Raw genomic sequence first — 21,031 nt, 5'->3', positions numbered from 1 at the left:
CAGGCTTGGGTCAAATTATATAGTATAGGCTAAATTATTTTTGAATTCTGAATTTCAAAATTATTTTCACTGTAAACATGCAGCACAATTTGAATAACATAAGAAATCAAAGTGCCAAAATATATTCCTTTAGAATTTTTATATTGGTCTTCATAGCTACATTATAATTTAACATTTCATGCTTCTTTGGCTGTATAGTAAAGTGTATGTTACCTTCTTCCACTGAATTTTTGATTATCTCAAGTCGCAGTCATGTGATGTCTTGCTTAACGATCACATCGCTTAGCGATGGAGTTGCTGGTCCCAATTGTGGTTGTTAAGCGAGGATTATCTGTACTGTGTTTTATTCTAAATTCATGGTGCTTGAATACTGCAAAGATATCTATATGCTGCCTGGTTAAAATTGTGCTTCTTCCATAAATATTGTAAGGAGTTTTAAGAAAAAAAAAAAGCTTTTTTATAAGGATGTTTTTGGTTATTCTTAATATATTTAGTATTACCCTGAAAGAGGCACAGCCCAGATATGTTGGCTATGCTTGCAGGAAATGATAGGAGTTTTAATCCTAAATTTTTCTAATAAAGCAACTTACACAATAATAATTATAAAACTCACTGTATAGTAAATCATATATGACATACATACATGTATGTATGTATGTATATATATATATATTATGAGGGATTAATTTACTACAGGTGCAGGTTATTTGGCAGCATAAAATTTATTTGTAGATAATGGGCTACTTTTTAACTATAGTTGGTAATTGAAAAATTAAAATAACTAATATGACTTGATGGTAGTCAGATGTTGTATTGATTTCTGAAGTTTTATGTAACTATTCTAATACCAGTGCAAACAGAAAGCAACATCTAGATGACTTGTTAAAACAGATACTGTCATGTTCCTGAGGTTGTCTGTTCACACCGATAGTTTGTTTACCCACTTATCTCTAATAGCTATAGATTATTGTGCTTTTATATTATTACGTGCTTTTATATTATTGTTCATTAGGTACTGTATCCTTATGTTAGTCACCCAGAGTCACTTTGTGAGATCAGCAGCCTTATAAATGAACTAAATTAATAGATAGTAACAATTTAAACTTAAGTAAATGTGCAACATGTTGATTGATTTGAATGTTTCATGTAACAAATTTGTTCTTTTTCTTTGTAGAAAGTGGAACTGTTCCAAAAAAGAAGGATCCATTGTCTCACAGTAGTAATTCACTTCCTCGTTTAAAATCTGTGGCAAAGGCTGGATCTGGAGGACTTTCTGGGCAGCAAAGAACACCTAGTTATACTGGAGTTTCTAATTTTTCTCTACCTAGAGTAGGAAGTGTTCCTTCAGCTGCAACTCAGAAGGTAAGACAATAGCTTTTGGGCACAGTATATTGCATATTTGTCAGCTTAGGAAATAGAAAAGTTGCAATTCAAAATTAAGGAATTGTATTTTATAAATCGCATGTTTTGCATGCAGCAGAACTTAAGTTCAGTTCTGGATAGTACTAGGTAAGGCTGGAAAAGACTGTTGTTTAAAATAGACCATATGAGCTAATGGAGCAAAGGTATGATTTAGTATAAGGGTGTTGTATAAGTTTGTAATCTCAAAGCTCATTTTAGGGAGAAAAAAACACTACTTTTAATAATGTTGTTTTGCTCTTAATTTTGATTGAGGTTGTAGTTATATCCAGTGACATTCTTGTTATCAGTAGAAGATACCTGCTACAAGAATGGAAAAATGATTTTCAATGTTTCAACAGTTGCAGAAAATACAAGGGGAAGGGCAAATCAGTATATAGCATTCTTCCCCATTTTGCTGATGGGAGGCTTCTATCATTGGAGATGGATTCTCCCCATATTTTACAAGTTGGAAACTCAATTGCAAAACTGCTCCAAGGATATGGAGATAGGGTGAGAAGTGATTTCACTGATGTTATGGGTACTTGCCAGAAGATACCTGGAGAATATTGGCATGAAAAGGGATGTAGAAAAGAGGAAACAAAATGATCAAAGAAGTTGAACACTTTTTTCTATTGGAAAGGCTAAAATATTTATGGACCTTAAATTAACAGTGTTGTGTGCATGCATATAGAAATTTTTATTTTCAGAATAGTAGAACTCTTAAGGATTAATGTAGAATTCAACTATTCCAATTTATTTTGCTGCCTATTTTAAAACCATAGATGTAAAATGTGGATGTGGTGGTACTGAGATTATTTCCTTCTAAGTTTATTATTCTAGGAATAGATAAACATAAATTAGTTTAAAATATCACTGCCATCATATCAAAGTGGTAATATAGAGTTCTTCTATACATTTTACGTTTTCTTTTTATCAGCATGGTATGTTAGGCATTGGGAGGGAAGGTTATTATATTCTGTCTCTTATTTATTCAGACAATCAGTTTAAAAGGAACTAAAACTTTCTTTGATAAATAATATAGGATAGAAGTTATTTCTGTTTAGAGGTATGGAACTCTGTTTATCTACAGAATAATATTGTACTTTACCACAGTGGTTTCTTTCCCTTCTATATTGTATTATATACTTGTACGTTTTTCCTTTCCTGAATTTATAATATTCTATGTTACATTATCATGGAGAAAATATATGTGGTCTTTAAGAGTTGGTAATAACTTGATGGCACATGATCAATATTATATTAAACTTTTGCAACATTTAATTAGCTGTTTTTTTCTCAATTTTAAAAAAGTAAAGTTGACTTGTGTCATATCAAAGTTTTGTTTCCTTGATTAGCCAGATGCTGAATGGAAGTTTGCTTCTTCTAGATTACTGAAGCTGATAGCTAATTTTCTTTTCAACAATACTGAAATACATTTGAAATAATTATTTCTTTAGGCTACTCCAAAAAATAATAGAGCTACCAGGCCTTCTACTCCTTCAACTGCTGTACGAAAAAAGAAAGACATGAAGATTTTTAAAAACGTGGATAGTAACCTTGCTAATCTTATTCTCAATGAAGTTGTAGACAGGTAAGTGGCAGCAGTGGCAGTTTTAATAAAAACTGGTAATTTGGGAGAGAAATGCTTTTTCATAAATATCAAGTGTGTTTATTTTCAGGGCAAGTAATGCTCATATTATTTTTTCTGTATCAGTTAACAGTAGGATTTGGATTGGAAGAACTAAAAAATATTCTTAGGAAATAGAATATTTTAATATACATGAGGATAATTTCTTAACTGTAAGGGGTTTTTGTTTTTGTTTTTAAATCAGTTGAGAGTATGAAATACTCAGCTGCACTCCAGAAGAATGAGATGCCTATTGTTGCACTAATTACTATTCTGTATTTGTTAGTGGGCCATCTGTCAAATTTGATGATATTGCTGGGCAGGAGTTGGCTAAACAGGCACTGCAAGAAATTGTTATCCTTCCATCACTTAGACCTGAAGTAAGCAATCTGTTTTCTGACTTGTTTTATTGCATCTTAGAAGTTTCCATTATGTGGTAGATTTTACTCTGATTTTTAAAAATTTACCATTTTGGATGTATTCAAGTAACATGTATTGGAGTAGTTTAGGAACATTGCCAAAGAAACTTTGTTATATTTGCATCTATTAATGTGTAATGATAACTCATGATTTTTCTATACTGAAGTCCAGTTGGAGTGAAACTGGCCGCCTGTTTCTGCTCCGCTTCCAGTAAGCGGCCAGCCAAATAGGAAACGGTAACGTCTTGTTCGTTTAAAGCCTCGAGGCTCGCCACAAATTCCATAGAGAAACCAGTGTCCATAATCCAATAAACGTAGTCCAGTGTACAGTAAATCCAATATCCAAGTACAGCAGTCAAATTGTCAAACAAACCAGCAGAGTAACAGGAAAATTCTTGAATATATAAAAATCAAATGGTGACTAATTTAATATTGGATTGATTCTGAAATTCATGTTTCGGATTTCAAATTTACCTGTGAGGCATAATTCTTGTGTTTCATTATTTTATTAAAACACATGCTTCTTTCCTTTCACTGAATTTTTGAGATCTTGTGAATTTTGCTGATGGGTGGTTATTGCAGTCTTCTCTTATTAGTGTTTGCTATACATCCTGTCCTTTTAGTCTGTTGTGAAAATTATCACAGCAAGAATCTAAAGGCCCCCATTGTGTTTCATACATACACTATTGTACCAATCGAAGCGAATATTTGTAGGTCAGGGTTGACCTGTGGAGTCCTTGGTGCTCTCTGAGCCTTGTTGTTTTCTTGCAGCTGTTTCATTGCCAGACTAGGCAACATCTTCAGTGCGAAGAGGGAGTGGGCCTTGCTCTCAGTTTATATACCGTGGCTTGCCCTGCTTGTGTTGGTAGGGGTGTTGCTCTCTCCTTGGGAGTTCTTTGATTGGGCTGTTGTTTGCTGCTTGGTTGATTGCCTGAGTTAACAGTTCCTTGATTAGGGTGCATTGTGCTGTTTGATGGTTCATCTGGTGTTAATCCTAGTGTTGATTTTTGCATATCTGGGTGTTGATTGCTGGCAAGGGAGTGTACTGGTCTTTTGGCTTTCCTATTGTCTCTTTTGAATGGTATGTAAATGTTGTTTACCTCTATGTGTCTGGATGTGAAGAGAGCTGTAACGTTGAATGATACCATGATCTCATCTTCTATTTTTATGTTTTTGATTTTCTGGAGGCACTGTAGTGGGGAGTTGATAGAATGTTCACTCTCCTCTGTGAGGTGTCTGAGTTTCTTTATAGGCTCTTTAGCTATGTTATATGTGGGAGTCCCTGGTAATGATACAATGGGCCGAAGTGGTATGCCCAGCTTGTGTGTCTTGGGGCGTCCGTAGAAGCGTGGGAGGACAGGTCCACTGCTTTTCATCTACCTCTGTTCTTCTTGTGTAATTTGACCTTTCTTGGTGAGGTCATTGAGAACTCCTGGAAGCCTGGCACTCAGACAAAGCAACCATCAACAGACACATAGAGGTAAACAACATTTACATACCATTCAAAAGAGACAATAGAAAAGCCAAAAGACCAGTACACTCCCTTACCAGCAATCAACACCCAGATATGCAAAAATCAACACTAGGATTAACACCAGATGAACCATCAAACAGTACAATACACCCTAATCAAGGAACTATTAACTCAGTCAATCAACTCAGCAGCAAACAACAGCCCAATCAAAGAACTCCCAAGGGGAGAACAACACCCCTACCAGCACAAGCAGGGCGAGCCACAGTATATAAACTGAGAGCAAGGCCCACTCCCTTTTTGCACTAAAGAGGTTGCCTCCTCTGGCAGTGAAAGGTCTGCAAGAAAACAACAAGGCTCAGAGAGCACCAAGGACTCCATACACTATTGTGTGTCACATTTTTTGCATCCATTGCAGCTCATTCCCTCTTCTAGCTATGTTTAAAGATATTGTAGTAGGAAAGGAAAAATGACAATTTGTTTGTTGTTGGTGCTATAATGCAAAACATCTTTGTATGATCATTCCAACTAATATACTCTGAATGTTACATATTCATTCTCTTAAGATAAAAACTAAAGGTAATTCACAAAATAAATTCACAGTAGAAATTGGTCAGAAAAGACCATTGGAGGCAGTCTTGCTGTCTCTTATTTCTTCTGCCAGATGGCCTGCACCTGATGCTATCTAAAATCCACTTTTTGTGAAGGAAATGTAGAACTGGTGTAATCCTGGATAAGTGGCTATACTAGTATTAGTGGCTTGAAAAATGAATAATACCCTATAGTAATAAAAAGGTAAATTCATTCCATTCTGGACAATGTACTAGAGGTAGTCCTGAACTTAGGACCACAATCAAGACCGGAATTTCCGTTGGTAAGCAATGCAGTCATAAAGTGAGATGACATGTGACCACATCGCTTACTGACCACATTCCCACCAATTCCCCTTGCCGTTGTTAAGCAGATTTCACTGGTCATTAGCTGAGGACCCACCTCAATCCAAGCTATTCTGGGCTTGGTCCCTCCCAACACCAAGCCTCAGTAAGGTAGATGGGAGGGATAAGTTGGGGCGGGGGGAGTTGAAGCACTCCTATTGTTGTAAGTGTGGGTAGGCTGGCAAGTACCCAAAGTTTGACCACGTAACTGGGGGCACTGCAACAGCCATAACTTCAGGCCTGGGCCATAAGTCCCTTTGTTCAGCGCTGTTGTAATTTCAAATAGTCGCTGAATGAATGGTCATAAGTCGAGGGCTACCTGTAATTGTTTCTATAGCACTTACAGCTTGGTGAATCCCAGATAATATCTCTTAAATTTATTTATTATTTATTATTCAAATTTAATACTGCCCATCTCCCCCAAAAGAGGGACTCTGGGCAGTTTACAATAAAATCAAACTATAATCATAAACGTTAAAATCTCATAAAACCTCATAAAACGTTAATTTAGTAATTTAAGCATTAGTTTCACAATTTTCTTTTGTACTATTTGATTTTTTTGCAGCCTGTTTTGGTTGTCTTTTCCTTGACTCTTACTTTAACCTGGTATCAAGTGAAAAAAAATGGAGCTAAATGGCAGAGTACCCAGTGATCTGGATGACCTGTGTTTTTCATATCTTTTGCAAAACACATTACTAATGCCTTACCTTAGCTGTAAAATTACCAATTTATATACTGTATAGTTTAGATTATGCCATGAAACAAAATTTAACTCAGTCAGTCTTCTAGTTGTTTACAGGACTTAGGGCTCCTGCACGTGGATTGTTGTTGTTTGGCCCACCAGGAAATGGGAAGACGATGCTGGTAAGAGCTGCTTTCCTCTGTCACATGGGTGGGCAATCTCCTCTTTTGTTCCCCAGGAGCCCCCTCTAAATCTGATATTTGCTGAACATTGGTGGTGTGTTTTTCTGTCATTTTAAGACAGAAAACAAACATGTGAGTTCTAAAAGAGGCTCAATTTTTTTTTAACCCTCAAAATTTCTCCCCTAAATCCTGAAAAATAAAAACAAAATCTCAGTTATGCCCATTTGTATCCTCAGCTCATTCATTGCAGCCCTTGTGCTCTTCCCAAACTTAGGTGCTGCCTTCAGCCACAAAATATTGTCTGTCTGTGCTTTGGCATATTGCTTATGGAAACAGTGTTTGAGCATTTCATTTTATATGTTTACAAAAGGAATATGCTTTCCTTCCATTTTTGAAATAGGATTGTATTTTCATGTTGGGCCATGGGAACTCCAGTTAGAAGAATGCTGAGAATTTCACAGCGCTGTATCTTACAAGAAAAAGTAAACTCTGAACTATATTAGCAGACATTGCCTTTAAAAGTAAAATATACGTTGCTAAATTGTTGATAGATTGAAATTTCCTTTACGTATCTAGGTAGTAATTTATGGGGCACATATTACTCTCCAGTCCAGCAGAACTCTGGCTAATAAGCATAATTATATTATGGTTATACATAGCTGAAAGCATATTATATGCTTTGTATTGTGTTGCAGCCTTAAATTAGTGTTTTCTTTTACTATAGGCCAAAGCAGTGGCTGCAGAATCAAATTCAACCTTCTTTAGCATAAGTGCTGCAAGTCTGACATCAAAATATGTGAGTAACAATATTATATTCTGGCTGTGGTTAAAGAGACACCTTAGGAACTTTTGAAAAATAAATGGAGATGTATTTGCACCAGACTCTAGTACATTGGAAATAATTTTATCTGTTTCTACAACTATTTCTAATTTTGCATATATATCTGTGTCTAATTTTGTTTTATTTCACTGAAATACTTAAAACTTCAAAGCTGTAATATAAATGTCTTGGAAGAAAATCTTTCATTCTTTTCCCTTCCCTCTCTTCAGTCATCTGTGCCCCTCTGAATAATGCTTTTATGGACTGTTGAAGTCCTCTTGGATATGGGGCTACAGAAAGAAATATTCAGGTGATTCTTTTTCCAATATATCCCCAGAACTGCGAATCTATCCAGATACCATGAAATGGATTTTTCAGGAATGGGGATTGGGTAAAAGAATTAGTAGGTGCCATTGGAAGGACATACCTGCATTGATTGGCAGCAATAGATTGTTGCTATGTATTGTGTTAACGTTTGAATTTATTTTTTTTTTCAAGAAAGGAGCAAAAAAGACTCTCCTGCTATATAGTCAAAGTTTTTGGAGTTTTATCACATACTTTCCAGGCTTTTCTCTTAAGCTATGCTTATCAATTCTGAGGCTGTGTTGATTCTTTAATGCTGTTGTATGATTTTGTATTTTTCTTTTGTTGATTAGTTTAGAATAATAAGTATGCATTAATTTTTTAAAAATCCATTTCCTTTTAACTCCCTTTCCATTCCACATTCTTCAGGATAGCCTGCTGACCTTCTTAAAAGCGTTTTATTTGCATGCCTGTCTATAGAGGGAGGTAGAGGTGGAAACTTTAATGAGCTTCTTCAAATGAATTTAATTAGGATCACAGTATTAAATTTAATGTTTAATAAAACAAGCAGTAAGTATAAATATAGCAGCACAAATTTAATGTCAAAGTCAGAATGGATCAAGTTGGCTGTGTTTTTGTATCCACTGATGATATGCCAGTTGGAAAGCATGTGACTCAATGAAACTGAGGTAGATATCCCCTTTTTTCCCCACAGGTTGGTGAAGGGGAGAAACTAGTGCGTGCACTTTTTGCAGTCGCCAGAGAACTTCAGCCTTCTATCATTTTTATTGGTAAAATTTCATGTATCTGAGAAATCAAAATGAAAGCTGAGTAAATTAAATTTAAAGTATAAACTTTTTAAAAATATTCCTTTAATTGAAAAAAACTAACGTTTTAATTATTATCCATATTATTGGTTTGAGTTGCACTTCAGAAATAATCTGTTCATAACCCATAGTTTTAAATTTATTTGATACTGTATATTACACAGTCTGATAATCCATACTGAAGAACAGGATTTTTTTTTAAAAAGCAACATTTTCCCCAATCAATGAGCTTAACAGGTCCATGTTCTTCTCTTAGCAAATGTATGGAAATGGAATCCCGTTACCACCTTCTTTTTTAACTTCTCAGTCTAGCCTATTATCCTAAGATTTTCTGGTGCGTCTCTTACTCAAGTACTAACCAGATCTGACCTTGCTTAGATTTCTAAGATAAGCCGTGTTTGGCTAAGTGCTTCACAGAAAATATACTAACAACCTGGACCATGAATTTTAATTGTTGTCATTCCTAAACATTTTAATAATTTACTTAACAGCTCTTGAGCAGTAGATGCTGTTCAGAATATACAATAGAGTATTGCACTATACAAGCTATTTTAAATTGTATTAAAATAAATACATTTAATATTGATTGCATATTTATATTTTAGATGAAGTGGATAGTTTATTATGTGAAAGAAGAGAAGGTGAACATGATGCTAGTCGACGTTTAAAAACAGAATTCTTAATCGAGTTTGATGGTGTAAGTATTAACTGCAGCACAGTATTACAGTGCTGGGTGTTAGTAGTTATATAGTATTTTTAACTCTAAAGATTGAACTTCTTTTTATTACTGAATTCTGTAATAAGGATAGGAAAAAGAAAGAGCAGTCAAAGTTTTTCTAGAAAAAGATGAACTGTTGCTGTTCTCCCCCCCCCCTTTTTTTTTTTTTGCTCAAGTTCAAATATTCTCCAATGTGCTTGCTGTTAAACATCAAGACCACTAAAACCAGTGAAGTTCTTTACATTTTTACAACGTACAATGAAATACAGTATTTATACATAAGGGCAAAGTGGTGGTGTTCAAACTATTTGTACCCATTTACAAGAGTATGTATTTTATTATAGTGTGATTTTTCCTTTTCTGATTTTATCTAAATTTTGCTTTCTGGGGAAAAAAAGGTACAGTCTTCAGGAGAAGATCGCATTTTAGTAATGGGAGCAACTAACAGGCCACAGGAGCTTGATGATGCTGTGCTCAGGTACATTAAATCATGCACGATTAATTAGTAATATATAATGTAAATTTACCTTTGGTGCTATTCTTGTTATTGCTACACTGTAATTTGATACGCCATGTATAGTAATGCTTAGAGTATATTTATTTTGGTAAAAAATGAAAAAAAAAATGCACAGGATCATCATCCAGGAATTGTTGGAAATATTTTCTAACTGTATGTTTTAATGCGGATCAATAGCTTATCTTCATTTTGCTATTGAAGGCAGGTTAAATACATTAAAAATGAAATATAAACTTCCATTCACCAAAACATGAGAGAACTTTCTGGCCAAATCCCATTCTGTTTCAAAGCATCTGTCAATTCTCCTATTTTTTTCTTACATGAATATCAGTTATGTCAAAATAATTGACTAAATACTAGCCATCAAAAGAGAGAGGGAAGAATCCCAACTGCCAGGGGAAAATTTAGTTTAGGCCCTACACATTTTGGAATATTTATTGCTTTTTCAGGGGTATTGTAGAAACAGAAACAATACAAAAGGCACAAGAATGACTTGCAACAGACTGAAAACAATATTTCTAAAAATGGGCAATTGAGTTCAAGAAACAAATATAAGGATATTTTCTGTAAATAATTTGTTTAGCTGTAGTTATAATTTGGGGCTATTTTATTTTAGATTTTTACTGAATTACTATAAATATAGACAAAGAGAATTGCGAAGTTTATAGAAATAGTTACTAAATATAATACATACATATTGAAAATTATTCTGGTATCCTTTTTTGCATTGTTTGTTTTTACAGCACACTGGAAAAAGCAACACATTTTCCAAAATGCATTTTTGACCTGAATTTAAATGTTATTAATGGCACTTATGATTCCCCTCTCCCTCTCTCCCTCCCTCTCTTGTTCACTTCACCTCTTCTTTCACTGTTAAATTCTAGTCAGTAAAGCCACTCTGAGCTATATTTTTAAATAAATAGAATTTTAGTAAGATGTCATTTTTATATATTTTAGCAAATTAAATTGGCACATTCATACAGAATTGGAAACTAAGACCTATGCCACTAAACAAATACATTTAAATGAAAAGTGCAGCTGCTTTGATGTTGAGTTGTGGCTCTTCCAGTTCTATTTATTATTTCCTGTTTTCTCATCTTTCCCTTTTCTTTTTTTGTTCTCCCTGTAGCAGCCTATGTTTCACTGTAGAACTTTCTAAAGCCCAATGTATATTTTTTCCTTATCTCATCTACAATTGTAACTACTCAATGCCAGCTTGAGTAGTGTGATCTTCAAATTCTAAAATTAACTGCTAGCTATAAACATAGGGCTAATTTTAAATTTTAGGATAAAAAAAAACAATTTTGCTAATTACAATCCTGGTTTGAAGCTTTTATTATACCTTGGATCTTAAGCTGAGCTTCTGTATTAATATCCCTTTTTCAGGCGATTCACCAAACGAGTATATATATCGTTACCCAGTGAAGAGGTATGTAGATTATGGTGGCATTTTTAAGTAAGAATGTCTCTTACCCAGTTCTCCTCATCAGTGCACATTAATGATAACAGCAAAACTGGTTTGTTCATGTTTAATTAGAGGATGAATGCTTATTCTGTCACAAGGGCTACCAGAGTTTCCGTAGTGATACCCTTTTCTTTTCCTCTTTTTTACTCTATCCCTTTGTCAACTGCCCTCTCTTGGCTCATTTCCCTAAATTTTCTTAGCTTTCTGGTTATTTTCCTTATAAAGAAGTGACAACTTTAATCTACATTCCAGCTGAAGAACAAACTACCATTACATCAGAATTACACTAAAGTATGGATGGAAGTTAATTGTCACTACATCATTTCTGAGTATGCCGTATTTGTAAAAGGATTGCATAAACAGAATTCATCTTTCTACTTCACAGTTTGCTTATTTTTCATATATTTGGAAATCTAAGCTTTCACTTTGTATCTGAAAGAAAACATTAAAGCAACAGCCAACTAAAATTAAATGGTATATTTGCATGATATGCCAAGCCAAATCTGGTGCTTACCATGGGATATCTATTTAAACCCAAGGTGTACTAGGTGTACTAGATGTTACAACAAATTATGTACTAGATATGTTACAGCAGATTATGGTCAGCTGTGAATTGCTCATTACCTTCAGTATCAGTCCCAATTAGATTATCATGGCTTTTTACATATTTAACTAATGTGTTATTAGGACTGATTGGAACCAATATTGTAGATTGAATAGGGGAATGCTGAACTCTTGCAATTTGCTCTGTGTTTTTATTAAGCTATTGTGAGGGTGAAAGGTCCCCTGTGCAAGTACCGAGTCATGTCTGACCCTTTGGGGGAATGCCGCTTTTGTGGCGCTTTCTAGGCAGACTATGGTGGGGTGGTTTGCCATTGCCTTCCCCAGTCGTCACCTTCCCCAACAAGCTGGGTACTCATTTTACTGACCTTGGAAGGATGGAAGGCTGAGTCGACCTGAGCCGGCTACCTGAGAATTCAGCTTCCGCTGGGATCGAATTCAGGTTGTGGGGAGAGTTTCGGCTGCAATACTGCCGCCTAACACTCTGCGCCACACTAGCATTTTGCTAATATTTGCATAATAGCAAGACACAGGGGCATAAGAATACTTTACTACTTAGCATCACTTTTACACCATGTGGTAGAACACAGTACAGGGAAAAAAATGGATTTCAAATCTAATCTTCTATGTTGGCTTTGCAAAGTGAAAATCCTTCTGTGCAATTTTCAGATGTATAGTGCCTTTGCTTCATTATTTAAACAGTTATGAGATTGCAAATAGAGAATGTTATATTTTGCAGACACGACTGCTTTTACTAAAAAATCTCTTGAGCAAACAAGGAAACCCACTAACCCAGAAGGAATTGGCACAGTTAGCTAGGTGAGTAAATTCTAACTTACTGCTAATTCTAGGTGGAGTGTATATAGTGCCTAGTGATATTTGCAGCTGTTGCTCATAAGAAGAAATGCTAAATATAACTGGCTCTGAGTAACGGCATAGTCATGTTTCCCTTCCTGACTTTGTATAAAGAAAAGATATCAGCACTTCATCCTTCACAAGTATAGTATGCTGATATCTTAAATGATAAGACTGCAGTTTAATATCATTAATATTAGAAAATTAAATAAAGCCTTTCTGAACTGTAGACCTAATTATTTTATTCAAAACTTACAAACTCTGTTTTACTGATTTGTATTGTCCTGCTTATAATAAAGAATGTAACATTGTAAACTTCATTAGCTTTCTGTAGAGCATATGAAATTTCTGAAATTGTGTTCTCTTCTAAAGAATGACAGACGGATACTCGGGTAGTGACTTAACAGCATTAGCGAAAGATGCAGCGTTGGGCCCTATACGAGGTAAGCATGATTAGCTTTCAGTAAAATGCATTTGTAAGATGGCTATAAAAAAGTGCTCACATGTGCCTCTTCTATTAAGTGTAATGGAATGTGAGAATGACCTTGGAAGATGGGGGGGAAGAGATGCTGCCTAGGGAACAACTTGATAAAAGAGGGAAGAGTCTGCAACTGAGTAACAGGCAAAGAAAGAAACTTAGAAGGGACCCGCCCTAACTGGTTAGGTGGTAAATAGGGACAGCGGGAGATTTGTACTGTCAGACTTGCAAAATTCTGTTAATGTAGCCTAACAATAAAGTAGAAGTAGCTCATCTCGTCGTGTTTCCTGTCTGGTTTACTTGGGAGGGCTGACATAAGCTAAGATCCAAAGAAATAGTTTAGTTTGCTCAAGACCTTGCTATACCTAATGGGATTTTAAAAATAATTTAAATAATCAGAATTAACTAGCCAACATTGGTTGTGAATTAGATAGATGCATATATATACACACACACACACACACACATACACATATACATATACATATACATACATACATATGTATATCAAATTTTTATTGGTCATAGTTTAGCACAGTGACAGCGTATAACAAAATTTGCAACCAATCCAATAAGGACAGCCTAAGCAGTAAAACATAAACTAAACATTAGGAAACCTGATAACAGTAGAAACAAGGTATAATTAATATGACAATTATGCAAAAGCAATAACATAAAAGTGAAGTCTAAAAAGCTGCAGTAATTAGAGTGATAAAAATATAGAGTATAAAAAGACAAAGTGCTAGCTTAAACAAATTTAGTGTATCAGATTGTTAAATGTAAAATAGTTGTAATATTTTCTCTTTTTGCTTTATAACAGGTAATATTAGCAAATAACCCTAATACTCAACAGTCCTCTTTGGGTTCTAGAGGCAATGTAACATTTAAAGAAATATTTAACTGTTGTTTTTTTTTTTGCTGTTTTGGGGGTTTTTAAGAATGGAAGTGAAAGTGGGAAGCCTTTTGGGAGGCAAATTCCTTCCTCTTCAACTTGTAGAAGTTCCCCAAATCATTGAAAGCCTAATGCTGCAGATTCAGTGGCAAAATGCCCAAATTCTGGCAGTTCAATTTCAGGCCCTTTTTGATGGGTTTAAGGAAGCAAATGGAAATGGTTTGTATGCTTGTATTCAGCAACATTTCCCCTTAGTTTCATGTGATTTAGTCCCCAGTAAGACTTTGGACAGTTGTTCTTTTCTGCTTCCTTACATCCCTTTAATTCTCAACAAACTTAGGGGATTGGGAAACAGTTCTAGAGACTGTCTCCATATTTTAGCTTAAAGCAAGATGCAGGCCACTCTTCAGTACCAAATTAGTAATACAGTCTTACTCAAATTGAGCTTGATTCCTGGTGACTTCACTGTGCAATTTTCTTGGAAGCACTGCAGAGTTGCCTGAGATGTTTCACAGAACTAAAATAAAACTAATGAGAATACCTTGACATCATTTTGAAAAAAAATCTACTGCTTAGAATTAAGCCCCATTGAGATCAATTACCTTATATAATTATGTACAGGAATGCAGCCTCCTAGAAGCAACTGTTTATTCAAACAGGAAGCTTCAAAGTCCCTTGAAGACTAATCATATGGTCGGAGAACAGTAAAATATTGTAGATTCTGCCTGCTCTTAATCTGCCTAGAGCCTTATCTTCAGGGTAAAGAAGCATGAACTTGAACATTTGGTTTAAATCAGATTTATTGCCAGAATTCAAAGAGTTGTCTTGCTTCAGAGATTAAGCCTTCTGATAGGATACATATTGATTTTGAAACTCATTGTGTTTCTTTAATTTACAGAGTTAAAACCAGAGCAGGTGAAGAACATGTCTGCTAGTGAGGTATGTGCTTTGCTAACTTAAACAATTTAGTCATTCTGAATCTTTTGTATCTTTTATTGTTTTCAGAGCACACTGAAAGCTCAAAGTCGTAAGTATTATTTAAAAATGCTGCTTGAGATATTTTTGAGAGCAGAACATTTATGTCTTAAGTTTTAAATGTGCTAAGTTGTCAGGTTGGTCTATGTAATACCAAAAAAGCAGAATGCTGCTAAAAGGCAACCAAACATCCTAAAAATATGTCATAGAAATAATCCCTCTAAGTAGACAATCTCTAACCCTAATTTTATGTTTGAGAACACAAACCCAGCTAAAAAGGACATGCAGCACTTTATAAAGAAGACTAGACATATAGCCACTTACACAGCACTATATTGTAAAAATTCCATTCCATGAGTACAAGATAGATTTTTCTATTCCATCCTGCAACCTTTAGTATGCTCTGGAAAGTCCCTTTAGAGACTCAAGAGTTCTTCTAAGTTTTCCCAGCCCAATGTTGAACTTCTCCCTTTCCTATTATGGCACAGTAGATTCTCTGTCTTCTAAAGTTTTCAGAAAAATGAAGAGTACAAAGACTGAAACAAAGAGCAGAGAGATCAGTGTGCGCTGTTGCCTTAAACCCTTTGTATTTTATTTAAGTCATTTTAGTAGGCTAGTAGTGGGAAAAAATGTGAATGGTATGAAATGATTCACGTACTTTAGTGCCATCTAGTGGAATCAACATGGTAAAGCTTATATAAGTTGAATTACTGTACTTTTGCTCTGCTTTTCAGTGCTGGTAGTCCCATGGTAATAATTTTTGAAAAAGTGATAGTTTAATAAACACATTTTGAATCCAGTTAACATGTGAGACCAAAAGACAGCTTAATTCTTTTCTTTGCTTTCAGATGAGGAACATTCGGCTGTCAGATTTTGATGAGTCTTTGAAGAAAATAAAATGCAGCCTTAGCCCTCAGACTCTAGATGCTTACATTCGCTGGAACAAGGCCTTTGGAGACACTACAGTTTGACAGACAGCTTTATCAAAGGAGGGGAGAATGCTGTCAGGAAAGGACAGCTGATTCAAACCAATGCTGGATGTTTAGAAGACATCAGCAGTTACTGCACTAAAGGCAAGACTGGTTTTTAAAAACAGAATACAATAGTTGATGAGCTCCCTAAACTTTAATACCAGGATTTACACCCAGCACACTATGAGAGCACAGTAAAATGAGTAAAATGGGGAGGAAAATTCTACCAAACAAATGATAGGGAAAAAATGTACTTTGCATTTTTTTTGTGTTTTACAAAAGTTGCTCATGATATTTACTTTTGTTTTATTTTTCTTAATCAGTAAGCCTTGTTTCTCTGTTTCTTGTGTATTGATAATGTGCCAAATTTTAAAAAATCCGTATGCATAAGGGTATTGTTTTGAAAGGCCCACAATACAAAGCGACTCTGTAGTCTGTTCTTTCTACCTGTGGAGTCCCACAGTCAATATAGTAGTATAACCAGCTGGTATACCAAATGGCTTAAAGTTGTCAATCTTTTTCCTGCAGTATTTCTTCAGTGCAGTTATAAATATCCATTACAGGATCATTGTTTTTGTATCATAGTCAAAGAAAGCTTGAATAGTACTAATTCAAATCAATGGCAGAGTTTCTCTTCAGTGCTAGGTTTGTGTTCACAATGACCAAAAGCCAGGGAATTTTTCACTCTGGTGATTTTCAAATATACGCACGTGATCATAACTGCAATTACTTGTTTAATTGTGTTGGTCTTTTGTATCTTCCATGTACTTCAGATTATAGTTAGGCAACAATTTTTTGAAGTTTTTATTAAATGACTTGTAAATTGATGGGCTTTTAATATTAAAGGAACAGATCTATTTACTTCTCTAATATGATTGGTGTTTACAAAATGGATAATTTATTCAATTATATGTTTGATTGCTATAATGGAAAGGATATGAAGTAAATACGTGACTAAAGACTAATTCATTTTTTAAAATTTAGTAGCTGTGCAAAAGGATAGAAAAAGTGAGACAAAGGCATACATTTCTGTTAAAATGTTGGCACTGTTTTTTGAAGGGTACTTTGGAACTTGAAGCAGAATTTCATGAACTTTATTTAAATTTTATTTGACAATTCATAGTAATATTTGCAAATCAACAATAAACTCCTGATCTTCAACTAAGCTTTTCACATTTCTACAGATCCCTTCAGTTGCTATATCATAGAAGAAACTATGCCATATGTGCAAAGGCAAATCTAAAAAACTAATATATTGTTCTATTTAGCTATTGCTAAATTGTTGTATGATTTGTTAAACCATCACAGCTTTATTTAAAATATAATACAAGTATATTACATGGCTCTTAATAGCTTGACCGAACAGGGCAAATATTTTAATATCTGAAACCTCATGGTAAATGAATTTTGATTTATCTTTGAGAATTTGGGAAACTGGCTTTCATACTATTGTGGACACCCTTTAATACCCTTCTCTAAAACTTCTCCTCCAGTTTTCTTTGCTTCCACATAAAGTGTGTGTGGGGGTGTATGGATGCATGCCTCCAGCAAATATTTGTAAGACATACCTGCTATGGAGTAAATTTAAGGTCTCCTTTTCTTATCTCTGAATATATTCAAAGCTGTATTAATGCATATGAATACAGAAATACTGCATAGTAAACTCCCTTCCCAAATACATTAATTAAAGAGGTTTGTTATAAAGGGCAATCCTGAAAGATAAATGACACCAGCTACTCCTGCTGTACATCTTACTCTTCATACTGGTGTGATTATGGCAAATGATACAAACAAATAATCATATAGTCTTATTTAAAGTTGTATTAGTTTTAATCCTTGAGCAAAGTATACTCATCTAAACCTGCCAGATCACTCAACTCTTTATTCTGAAATTGGATAATCTAATCCAAGGACATGGAACATTTTTATTTTGATTTTTGTCCTTGATATAGTTAAATCTTGTGGTTGCCTGAACTCTCAGTAAGGAATACCAGAATTGTCATTTTAAAACTACAAACACATCAGGCTTCAAAAATCAAATAATCAAAACTACTATTTGGCTTTAAGTAAAGGCTGCGGTAATCTGCCTTATTTTAACTTCAAGGACTAGACATTCCTGAATTACACTTGCAGTCAAGGCATGATTAATGAAAGCAAAGATTTTCTCAGGCAAGAACTATTTTTATGCTGTTTGAATCAGTATTACTGAGGTGATTTAGATATGTAAAAATAGAATGAAAACTGCCAAGTCAATTGGCTTAATTCCTTTTTATACATGTGTTAGGAGTATTTCAGATGCTTACTTGAATAGATTCTACAGATCCTAGTAATCTCCTTTATATCCTTATCAGTGTGTAGTAGCTTTGATTATTCTCTGTATTACAGGTTTTTTCACAAGAATTCAAATGGTTGAATTTTGAGTTTCATGTATAATTTGGTAAATGCAATGCTACCCCCTTTATCCTTAAGCCTTTTTTTCCCCCTGGGGGCAAACATCTGAAATTTCAATTATATATAAGTACTATAGTTAGCAAATTTTGAAAAATGGCGGGAGACTACATACTGTCTGCTTTTATGCAATAAATGTTGCTTTAAGACAAAGACAACACTTACACAACTTCATTCAAGCCATAATCCAATAAGAATTGTAATCATTTCCTTATATCAGATCTCTTTAATAGAAATATGTGTGAGAAACATTTAATATTTGTCTCATACCATTCTAATGATTCTTCTGTTGACCACAGTATTTTCTAGGAAAATAGTGTACTAGGCTCCTCTTCCTTTTTTTAATGTGCTGGCATTAATGAGAACCTGATAAAAGTTCCAAATTCATTCCAAGATAGATACAGGATTTGTTCATCATGTAGTGTAAATTGTTGCCATGTTTCTGCTCAGTTATCAAGCAAACCAGCATAATCTACCCCATGGCAGTTGGGTTTTTAACTGATGTTTGTTGCTTACTGTGTCATCTGGACCCATAAGAAATGCATCTTGGATGTCCAGTGAACAGACATCCTAGGCAATTTAAAATTTATGTTTTGAGATTCTTCTGAGAAATGTGTTATGCTACTTATAGGAAAAAATAGAAGAAAGTTTTCCTATCTATATATGTAACTTCCTGGAAAGATACATCCTAACAGGCATTTGTTATCTTTTGTGTAAAGAATGTTGTTCTCAATTAGTTATCTCATTTAATAAAAACTTGACATGTAAATATGTTTTTAATTTTAAATCAAAGGTGCTACTAAACTTAGGATTCTTCTTATTGAACAGATTTTCTGCTATGAAGAGATAACTTTGAATTCACTTTGAGAAAATTCTCATATTCTAGCCATTGCTATTAAGTATCAAAATATGAAATGTTATTGGGAAAACAAAATGTGTATAAGCATGAAAAATGTTCACATAGAATTAGATTGACAAATTTATTCGTTGCAGTTTGTCTTAATACTCAGTTTTACTCCATTTTGAGTTCCTGACTCATGACTTCCAAATCTGTTGCCTATTATTTTTTGCTGTTAATATTTCTCATATCATAATATAATGACTTTGTTGTGGGATATTTCCATTTGCTATCTCTGAAATAAGACTAGAAATCTAACTATTGAAATTCTAATTAAATGTGTTGAAAAAGACTATTTCATTTTATTTCCTGAGTTGTTAGATTCTAAATAAAAATGTGGAAACAGTAATTTGACTATTCAATATTTTATTTAAATATATTAAAGCAGATTTATTGTGATGTACATTTACATTCATTTTTTTATTATACTCAAACCAGATATGAAATATAACATTCCTCTACCTTGATCTAACTATCCTATGAATTAAGCCACCAGACAATATTTACTATAATGAGTTTTTGCACCTGTATGTATGTATGTATGAATTTTTGCCACCACCCATCTCCCCCCAAAGGGGTACTCTGGGCAGTTTACAATAAAGATAAAAACATCAAAATACCATAAACATAAATATCAGACACAAATATAATGTAAGCATATATACTGTATAAAATCCAGATGACAATAGTTGTACTGCTCATGTATATCTAAAGGGCCATTTTAGGGCACTATCCATCTCCAGGGGTGATTACTTCCCTTCCCACCCCAAGCGAGGTAGCAAACCAGGTCTTCAGTTGTTTTCGGAAGGACACAAGAGATGGAATCTGTCTTATCTCTGGGGGAAGAATGTTCCAGAGGGCAGGAGCCACGCAGAGAAGGCCCACTTCCTGGACCCCGCCAGATGGAATTCTCTTACAGACAGGGTCCGTAACATGTCATCCTCTGCATGATCGGGTGGGACCATCTTGGTGCTTCAGAATATTAGTCACTAGTTCTGTAACTAAAGTAAGTAAAAAAAAAAAAGCGCCAAATAGACATTTAGACTACAGATTTAGCACGTTAATAAAAACGTTCTTTAAAGCTGTTTTCAACTGGCTTTCTGTGCTGGTTGGGCACTCACTCTATGATGTGTCATTCTATTGGGATGGCATGAGGCTCCTAACACTATATAAAAAGAAAACGTTCTTGCCTTGGAGAACTAGGGAAACCAGGTCTCAAATGTGTGTGTTTGAAAATAAGTCCCATTGAAGGACAAATTACATTAGCATCACACACAATATTCTCCACCTCGAATACTATTTGGGGGGGGGGCAAAGGCTTGGAAAATAGAGGTGTTTTCCATGCAAAGGGCTCCTAGCAGTACTAGCACTACTAATCAGGAGTAATTAAGTCTACATTTTGTTAACCTGATTTGGTGGCTCACACAATGCCCAACCTCACCACATATGCTTGGTCTTTCCAGCATGCCAGATTAAAATATGGTCAGCTGGTTTATGTCTCGGAATCTCAAAACAGCCATCTTCACTGTGTGTTTTACGAACCTAGCCAATTGCAGCTTTTGAAAAGGGGCGAAGCCGATCTGTGA

General features: G+C 34.7%; 1 protein-coding gene across 5 annotated transcripts in view; it reads left to right on the top strand.

Moving 5' to 3' along the window:
* The window catches only part of SPAST (spastin), a 38,750-nt gene extending 21,301 nt beyond the window's left edge, over positions 1 to 17,449 (top strand). For all 5 annotated transcript variants that reach the window (XM_063305901.1, XM_063305886.1, XM_063305893.1 and 2 more), the window contains 13 exons: positions 1,175 to 1,362; positions 2,859 to 2,992; positions 3,315 to 3,408; positions 6,643 to 6,717; positions 7,442 to 7,513; positions 8,556 to 8,631; positions 9,273 to 9,364; positions 9,784 to 9,863; positions 11,289 to 11,331; positions 12,668 to 12,747; positions 13,156 to 13,226; positions 15,052 to 15,092; positions 15,977 to 17,449. In XM_063305901.1, coding sequence (XP_063161971.1) covers positions 1,175 to 1,362; positions 2,859 to 2,992; positions 3,315 to 3,408; positions 6,643 to 6,717; positions 7,442 to 7,513; positions 8,556 to 8,631; positions 9,273 to 9,364; positions 9,784 to 9,863; positions 11,289 to 11,331; positions 12,668 to 12,747; positions 13,156 to 13,226; positions 15,052 to 15,092; positions 15,977 to 16,099 — 1,169 coding nt within the window. In that variant the 3' untranslated portion in view covers positions 16,100 to 17,449. The remainder of the gene's footprint in view (positions 1 to 1,174; positions 1,363 to 2,858; positions 2,993 to 3,314; positions 3,409 to 6,642; positions 6,718 to 7,441; positions 7,514 to 8,555; positions 8,632 to 9,272; positions 9,365 to 9,783; positions 9,864 to 11,288; positions 11,332 to 12,667; positions 12,748 to 13,155; positions 13,227 to 15,051; positions 15,093 to 15,976) is intronic.
* The last annotated feature ends 3,582 nt before the right edge of the window (positions 17,450 to 21,031 follow it).

The sequence above is a fragment of the Candoia aspera genome, chromosome 1, assembly GCF_035149785.1.
Source record: "Candoia aspera isolate rCanAsp1 chromosome 1, rCanAsp1.hap2, whole genome shotgun sequence".
Taxonomy (NCBI): Eukaryota; Metazoa; Chordata; class Lepidosauria; order Squamata; family Boidae; genus Candoia; species Candoia aspera.
This window is presented reverse-complemented; position numbering and strand designations above follow the sequence as displayed.